Source organism: Octodon degus, unplaced genomic scaffold, assembly GCF_000260255.1.
Source record: "Octodon degus isolate 3935 unplaced genomic scaffold, OctDeg1.0 scaffold00093, whole genome shotgun sequence".
Classification (NCBI taxonomy): domain Eukaryota; kingdom Metazoa; phylum Chordata; class Mammalia; order Rodentia; family Octodontidae; genus Octodon; species Octodon degus.
This window is the reverse complement of record NW_004524669.1, coordinates 5,626,593-5,635,114: the sequence shown is the minus strand read 5'-3', so window position 1 is coordinate 5,635,114 and position 8,522 is coordinate 5,626,593. Positions and strand designations below refer to the sequence as shown.

General features: G+C 53.7%; 1 protein-coding gene across 2 annotated transcripts; it reads left to right on the top strand.

The window, feature by feature from the left end:
• Nucleotides 1–923: 923 nt before the first annotated feature.
• On the top strand, nt 924–8,120 carry Sp7 (Sp7 transcription factor). 2 transcript variants are annotated; one of them, XM_004637886.1, is made up of 2 exons: nt 924–1,042; nt 6,709–8,120. In XM_004637886.1, exon 2 carries the CDS (start codon nt 6,742–6,744, stop codon nt 7,972–7,974), a length of 1,233 nt encoding a protein of 410 aa, XP_004637943.1. In that variant the 5' UTR covers nt 924–1,042; nt 6,709–6,741; the 3' UTR covers nt 7,975–8,120. The 2 variants fall into 2 exon arrangements, with proteins under 2 accessions (XP_004637943.1, XP_004637942.1); XM_004637885.1 differs by lacking the exon at nt 924–1,042 and adding an exon at nt 1,495–1,546.
• Nucleotides 8,121–8,522: the final 402 nt, after the last annotated feature.

The window sequence follows — 8,522 nt, the reverse complement described above, 5'->3', positions numbered from 1 at the left end:
CGGCCAATGCTTGGCCAATGTGCTCTCTGTGAAAGCCTGAGAGAGTGTCTTCTCCCCATGTGACTCTCCTTAGGCACACTCTACGTCATCGATCGGCTTTACTTCTTATACTTCATTTTTATACTTTTCTGCTGGATGGTTAAGACTCTTTTTTTTTTTTCTTATTTTTTTTAGCGTCCAACTCCAGCTTCTGCAGAACAAATTGTAGTGAGCCTAAATATGGCTCCTAGAAGTGTAACTGAGGCACAGGGAGGAAAAATGAAAGTAGTACTCTTCCTACTACACCTGTGCCAAGTACTGCACCACTGTCCTCCCCTTCCTCTGGGCCTGCAACCTGTAACTTTCCTCGGTGACCCTAAAGTTTGAGAGCAGAAGCCTCCTCTACTGGTACCCTTTCCCTCCTCCCTGCCCTGAGTGATAACACACACACACACACACACACACACACACACACACACACACACACAGAGCTCTCTGTGGCGTGGGTGAATAGGGAAGCAGGCAAGCCTCTCCTCATGGCCAGCCTGGGTGTGCATGTGGTATGCACTCAGCGTGTCACTGTGTTCCTCGGTGTGTGAGTTTGTGTTCATGACAGCTGTACTCCCGGGTGGTACTGAGTGTGGGTACGTGTGCATGCACCATCCCCATGTCTGTCCATGAGTGTGTGTGTCAGTGTGTTCCAGTCTGTCTGTGTGAGTGTCGTCCCTGATCCCCCATCCCCCCCTGGATCTCTAATTAGTGGTTTGGGGTTTGTTCCTTTTCCCTCCTGTTCCTTCCCTCAGCAGCGGCGGCGGCAGCGGCAGCCTCGGCCGGCAGCAGCGGTAGCAACAGCAGCAGAAGCAGCTGTGGCCAGCAGTGGCGAGGACTCTGGATTCAGAGTAGGATTGAAGTACTGAGATCGCACCCCATGTAGGAACCAGAGTGGAGCTGGCCTGGACAAGGAGGGGATCCTTCCCAGCACCCTCAAGCCACCAGTTGCCTGCACTCTCCCTGCCAGACCTGCAAGAGAAGAGCCTGGGACAGGCAGCCTCAGGTTCCCCAGGTACCAGATGCTGAGCTCTGGGAGGGTGGCCCACAGATGCCTAGGGGATTGCTGGGGATGTGGACAGCTGCCCACCACCCCCTGAACCTTTCCCCAGATCTCTCCGAAGCCCTGACAACTTGCCCATGCTCCCATGCCCCTTGCTACTACCTGTCCTTTCCCTGGGTGCCCCCTTTCTCCTCTCCCTCCCAGATCCCTTCTTGGGGAGCTCAGCAAATGGAGCAGGAAATTTGGACCCTCTGCCTCCCTCTCTCGCCCTCCTCATTGGATCCGAAGGCTTCTCCGCTGGGAAAGCTGTAATTAGAGGGTGGATCCCTACAGACAGAGAGCAGCCCCCCCCACCCCCACCCCCCAGTCCCTTCTAACTTTAGATCTCTTCTCTCCCATTCTCCCATTCTCCCTCCCTCTCCCCTCTCCCTCTCTCTCCCCTGCTCGGCTCTCTCCATCTGCCTGGCTCCTTGGGACCCAGTCCCCAGCCTCAGGATGGCGTCCTCCCTGCTTGAGGTAACATCCCCTCACTCCCCCACTCCCAGAAACCAGCCATGGTTTTAAGGTCCTAATTCCTGTCCACCCCCCCAACTCCTATAGACAGTAGCTGTGGTGCCTGTCACTTCTAGGGTCTTTCTGAGGAGGAGAGGGGAGTGGGGTTGGAGGAGGAGGAGGGGTGAACAGAGGGCAGGAAGAGAGGGAAGGAGAACAGGGCCAGCAGGCAGGGCTTTCAAAGGATTAGGTCAAAAGAAGGCATGGACTCCTAAGGTCAGCAAAGTCACTAACTGTGAGGGGTGGAGAAGCAGTAGAGAAAGGAGGGAGAAAACAGGGACAGTGGGGAGAAAAAGATGAAAACAGATACAGATGCCACAGTAGCAAAAGGGCAGAAGAGAAAGAGGAGAGGACTGGTTGAGTAGGCTCTGTGGGGGTCCAGAGCCCTGGGACTCCAATCCTAAACTGGAGCTCCTCTGTCTGTGTGGGGGAGGGGCTGGCCGAGAGTGGTCTGTGAAGGAAAGGAGGTGGCCTGTGAGGGAGAAGAGGAGGGCAGCCTTGTGCGTGGAGTGGAGAAGCTGACCAGGGGAACTGAGCCCAGGCCTGAGAGGGAACCAAGGAGGAGGGACAGGGCCTGAGGCCGTCTGCCCGGCTCACAAATATTTAGCTTTCAGCCAAAGACAAACTCAGCTCTATTTTGGGAGTGGGAGGCTCCAGGGTGGACTGGGCCACTTCCCTTCCAGGCTGGGACCCTACCATCCCTTGCTTCTGGAGCAGGAACTGAAGGGAGCTAGGGTACCATGGGAGATTGGGGACTTGAGAAAACACTGACTCAATCAGGGCATCTGGGTGCACAGCACAAGATTGGAAAGTGAGTGCTCTTGGTCACTCAGAGCCTGAGTTCTCTGTGGTTCTGGGTCTCTGGTGCCGTTTCTGTCACCATCTCTATTCTTCTTTCTGGGTCTCTGCAGGAACTGGAGGCTAGAGAGCCCTGCCTTGAAGGTCAAACTCCTGCTGTGGCTTTACATCTTCCTTATTCTCTGATTCCAGTGCCCTAACTCAGGTCTCAGGGCTTTGGCCAAACAAGGAGTTGACTTTCCCAACCTTTGGAGAGGTGTGTGTGAGATGGAACAGGAGCCTCTTGACACCTGTGTCCTTTGGCTTGCACGTGTTAGGCCAGGGAGGATGGGCTGGTGCGAGTGCAGGTGTGTGTCTGGGAGCTGGACCATCCGGGTGCTCTTAGCTGAAGGGAGCAATGGCAGCTGTGTGAAGATGTGAGGTAGTGAATTTATGGCTGAGTTTGAGAGAAGGGCATGCAAGCCAAGGGGTGGACATCATGCTTCTTGCCATATTCTGCATCCAGCCAGGAGTGCCCAGGTGCTGTACTCTACCCTTAGCTGCAATGGGGCACACTGTCATCCTGGCTCTTTCCCCATTAGACTCTTTTGAGCCATCACTGAAACACTGGTCTTGAGGAAGCTGGAAGAATAAGGTATGTGGAAACCTTGGGTCCACCCAGGGCAGGGGCTGTTTCAGTGGGCGTAGGCATCACGCCAGTGTTGCCAGCGTGGCACTGGTGCTCAGAGGAGGGGTGGCCCACAGGCCTGGTTGAAAGACATGAGATTGGGGGAGCACGTAGGAAAAGAGAAGTGTGCTGTAGAAGCTGGTCTTGGAAGTCCCCTCACTTTCTGAGCTGAAGAGGCCTTTCACACAAAAGCGCTCTAACCCCTCCACCTCTTTTCACCTACTTTTTGGGTAGCTGCACCCTCTTTCCACCTTCCCAAGAATCCCTCTGCGGGATGTAGATGGGGCTCTTTGGCAGTGGGCAGAACTTGGGGGGTCAGAGAGGAATGTTTTGTGGGAGACTCACCTGGATTGAGCAAGACACAACGGAAGAGGGAAGGGAGGGAAATGGGGCAGGGGCTAGACGGAAATGGAGACATGGGAAACATGGCTGCAAGTATCGCGTACTGGTGAAACACTAGTCTAGAATGTGTGAGGCCTGGGCTCTGTATCTATACTAAATACCAAACAACGAAAGGAAAGCCAGGAGAACTAAGAAACTTGAGGAGAAGGCTGAACTAGGGACCTTAGCACTCAGAACCAAGGTCAGCCAGCTGTCAGACGTGTCTGGGAGGTGTGGGAGAGCACTGCACTGTGACCTGCCCTGAAAGAGAGCGTCCTCTTGCTTTCTCCATAGAACCGGGACAGCTCCTTTCTTGCTCTTTCTCCAAAGATTCCTCCTTCAGTATTATAAGCCTGCTTTTCTGGTGGGATTGTTGCTTATCTTTTCCTTTCCTTTTTTAAGGATGGTGGGGTGGAGGTGGAGGTTGGGAAACAACTGGAACGTGGGACTCCTGGGTCCTAGCAGGTAACACATTGATGAGGTATGGGGGCACATGCTTAGACTCCTCTAAGCGGGACTCTATCCTAGTTCACAAGAGAGAGCAACCAGCCAGAGAAGGAAACTGAGGCTGTTGTGAAACTTAGCCTTGTGCCCACACACCAGTATGGGTGGCACGGGTCCTTGGCTTCCCTTTCCCTGTCCCCAGCATCCCTGTGGGCCTCTCTGCTCCCCCGGCTGGGGTCTCCTGTTGGCCTGAAGCTGGATGCCTTCTTTCACCCCAACCTCCTTCTCCACAGCTGGGTGGGGTCCCTGGGCTTGGCTGAGGCCCCTGTGGCCACAGTGTGAGGGCTGGGCGGGCGGGGGGACGGCGTCGGCGTTTTTAAAAATAAACCGACCGCAGGGAAACCATCGGAGCCGGAGCCGGAGCTGGGCCGGGCTGAGCAGAGGGGGAGGGGATGGTCAGGGAGAAGGAGGGAGGAGTGGCCTGGTCTGGGGGTTTTCTGGGTCCAGCACCACGGAGGCTTTTTTTCTTAGGTAGAAATCCCACCTTCTTCTTCTTTTTCCTTTGCCTTTCTTCCCCTCGTGTCTTTTCTGTTTTACTTAGCTATTCTAGACCAGCTCTTCACCATCTCTCCTTTGTTTGTTTTCCTCTCTTTCTCTTTCCTTTTTGTCTTTTTAACTTTTTGCTCTTTGGGGTCCTTGCCCATTTTTGCCTCTTAATACTGGTCTCCCCTTCCCTTTTCTCACTTTCCCTGTTTTGAGGGCTTTTATGGCCGCTTATGCCTCACCTAAAGCAGTGTTCTTTGCGTCCCATGTTTCTACCCCTCTTCCTGCTATGATTTGACTCCTGCCCACCAGCTAACCTGCCTTAGTTCATCTTCTGCTTAGAGGATCAGAGGAAACCCTGACTGAAAAATCCCGGGGAGAAAGCTTTTGGTGGCTCAAGTTTAGGAGCTTGTGGGGTCAACAGGACTTCTACAAGAGGAGCAGCAGTCACGACTCCACATAGCACGTGCTAGGAGCTGCTGGTGGGTAGGGGAACCCTGAATTTTTGGGTTATCTTCTTAGTTTTACTAGGAAGACACCAACCACTTGCCTTTTGAGCTCCCCCTGCCCCACTTCAAGGTATTATACAGCTTCACAAGGCATTTTGTTCTCTTTTTTGGCGGAACTGGGGATTGAACTCAGGCTCTTGCACTTGCCAGGGAAGCACTTATTCTACTGAGCTATCTCCTCGGCCCCCAAAAGGCACTTTTTAATGGAATTCTCAGTAACAAATGCTGAAAGGCATCTATCTCCTGGGAGCTCCGAGGGCTGACTGAGGAAGGGTGGGTGTCATGGACTCCTGAAGGCCTTGAGGGTAGTCTGGCTTGGTAGCAGCAGCACCGGGGTAATTGAGGCGATACTTCTAAATTTCTGAAGTCTCCTCTACCTCACAGACATGTCTTCCTTCATTCTTTGCTCTTGAAGTGTGAAGAGAGAGCAGCTACATATTTGAGGACACTGAGGCAGGAAGGAGTGTGGCCATGATCATTTGGGCTCTTCAATCCAACCAAAGGGGGTACCAGTGAGTACCAGAGAGCAGGAGGTACCCACTGGCTGCTTGAAAGACATTCTAGCCTCAGCCACAGTCCTGGCTTGGCGGCAACCCTGTTCCTTCTCAATGTCCCAGTGTCTCTGCCTCTGCTTCCTTTTGCTCTCCAGTCCCAGCGTCCCTGCCAAGAGATTCCTTACCATGAGTAGACTGGACCTGAGGGAGACCAGGCCACTGCCTTAGTGAGGAGCTGAAGTAGAGACAGGAAGTGGAATATGAGGTGAAGCCAAAAAAGTCTGGAGTGGGGCAGACAAGATCCCCTAATCTTTCTTGTTCTTCCCATGCTGTTTTTTGTTTTTATTTTTGTTTTTGTTTTCCTCCCCAGTACTGGGGATTGAAACCAGGGCCTTCACAGTGAGCCACATTTCAGGTGGTTTATTATTATTTTTTTTAATAATCTTTTTGAAACTGGGTCTCACTATGCAGGTCAGACTGGCCTTGAGCTCACTTTATTGTCCAGGCTGATCTTGAACTTGCAAGGATCCTTCTGCCTCAGCCTCCCAAGTGCTGGGATTACAAGTGTGAACCACCATGCCCAGCTTTTCTTTCCTTTTTTTTTTTTTTTTTTTTTGCGGAACCGGGGATTGAACTCAGGGCCTTGTGCTTGCCAGGCAAGCACTTATTCTACTGAGCCATCTCCCCGGCCCCGCTTTTTTTTTTTTTTTTTTTTTAAGGTGTCTCTGAGTTACTAAATTGCCCAGGCTGGGCTCAAACTTGCAACCCTTCTGCCTCAGCCTCCCACAATGCTGGGTTTGACAGCTAGGCATCCCCATACCTGACCCCAGGCTGCTCTCTTTGCTCTTCAAGTGACATTTTCCCCCTCTTGAGTCCTGACTGTGGCTTCTGTTCTCTCCAAACTCATTTGCCTGGGGTCAGGACCCTACCTGTTCCCTCACTCCAGAGCTGCTTCTAACCCAGCTCTTCTCATAGCATTTTAAAAGGTCTTGTGTCCTGAGAAGGCTCTTGCACACCCCTAGGAACTGTAGTGTGCTCACATTCCTGGCTGCTGGCTTGGGGGAACAGGCTGAAGTTTTGTGCTCTGCTCTTTTCTGAAGGCCCCGTATTAGCTCTGCTCCCACAGCAGGCCTCATTAGCACACATCTCTTTTCTCTAATTCCCTGACTTCTTCAATCCTTCCCTGACCCATCTGCTGTGCTCACCATGTCTGTACATCTGTCCTAGAGTTTTGCCCATCATTTTCCCTCTCCTTCGCTCCCTCTAAGCAGTGCTTACGTCTTCCTGCAGGAGGAAGCTCACTATGGCTCCAGTCCCTTGGCCATGCTGACAGCAGCCTGCAGCAAGTTTGGTGGCTCCAGTCCTCTGCGGGACTCAACAACGCTGGGCAAAGCAGGCACAAAGAAGCCATACTCTGACCTTTCAGCTCCCAAAACCATGGGGGATGCCTACCCAGCCCCCTTTTCAAGCACCAATGGGCTCCTCTCACCTGCAGGCAGTCCTCCAGCGCCCACTTCCGGCTATGCGAATGACTATCCACCCTTTTCCCATTCTTTCCCTGGGCCCACAAGCACCCAGGACCCTGGGCTATTAGTGCCCAAGGGGCACAGCTCTTCTGACTGCCTGCCCAGTGTCTACACCTCTCTGGACATGGCACACCCCTACGGCTCTTGGTACAAAGCGGGCATCCATGCAGGCATCTCACCAGGCCCAGGCAACACTCCTAGTCCTTGGTGGGATATGCACCCTGGGGGCAACTGGCTAGGTGGTGGGCAGGGACAGGGTGATGGGCTGCAAGGGACACTGCCAACAGGCCCAGCTCAGCCTCCACTGAACCCCCAGCTGCCAACATACCCAACTGACTTTGCTCCCCTTAACCCAACCCCTTATCCAGCCCCCCACCTCCTGCAACCAGGGCCCCAGCATGTCTTGCCCCAAGATGTCTATAAGCCTAAGGCAGTTGGCAATAGTGGGCAGCTGGAGGGAAGTGGTGGGGCCAAGACCCCCCGGGGTGCAGGGACAGGGGGTAGTGGTAGCTATTCAGGCAGTGGGGCAGGGCGCTCTTCCTGTGACTGCCCCAACTGCCAGGAGCTGGAGCGCCTGGGGGCAGCAGCAGCTGGGTTAAGGAAGAAGCCCATCCACAGCTGCCACATCCCTGGCTGTGGCAAGGTATATGGCAAAGCGTCACATCTGAAAGCCCACTTGCGCTGGCACACGGGCGAGAGGCCCTTCGTCTGCAACTGGCTCTTCTGCGGAAAGAGGTTCACTCGTTCTGATGAGCTGGAGCGGCACGTGCGCACTCACACCAGGGAGAAGAAGTTCACCTGCCTGCTGTGCTCCAAGCGCTTTACCAGAAGTGACCATCTGAGCAAACATCAGCGCACCCACGGAGAGCCAGGCCCAGGCCCCCCTGCCAGTGGCCCCAAGGAGCTGGGCGAGGGTCGCAGTGTGGGGGAAGAGGAGGCCAATCAGACACCTCGACCTTCATCCTCACCAGCAGCTCCAGAGAAAGCCCCTGGGGGCAGCCCTGAGCAGAGCAACCTACTGGAGATCTGAGCTAGGCGCAGGGTCTCTAGCCAGGGGGCTCTTGCCAGCCTCTCTGGCTCTGTGGACCACTGCTTGCCCTCTCTCCCTTCCCATGCATGCTGTCTTTGGGGCTCTCTCTCCTCTGAGTATTCTGGCCTGGTGAGTCCTTGCATGTCTCTTTGGCTCACTCCCTCCATGTGCCAGGAGCCTGGCTCTCCAGGTCCAACTCACTTCAGACCCTCACCTTGTGTCTGATTTCTGACCGCTGGCCTCCTAAGCTCTTCCTTGACCCCTGCTCATAGCTTCTGTTTTGGGTCTTGCTATACCAAATCTTTTTTCTTCCAGCTGTATTCCCAGTACTATTTCTCTCTCTCACTAACTCCATTACATTCTTTCTGTTTTCTAAGCTTAGTGTTACCCGTTTCCAGCCTCATCTTCCCAACTTCTTACTCCTCTAGCTGCTCTCCATTCTCCAGAGCTTTTTTCCCCTTTTCACAAACACAGTCATGATAGTGATTATTTATTGCCCCCTGGTGGCCTCTTCATTAGGGACCAGAGTTAGGGGGATTGGGGTTAAT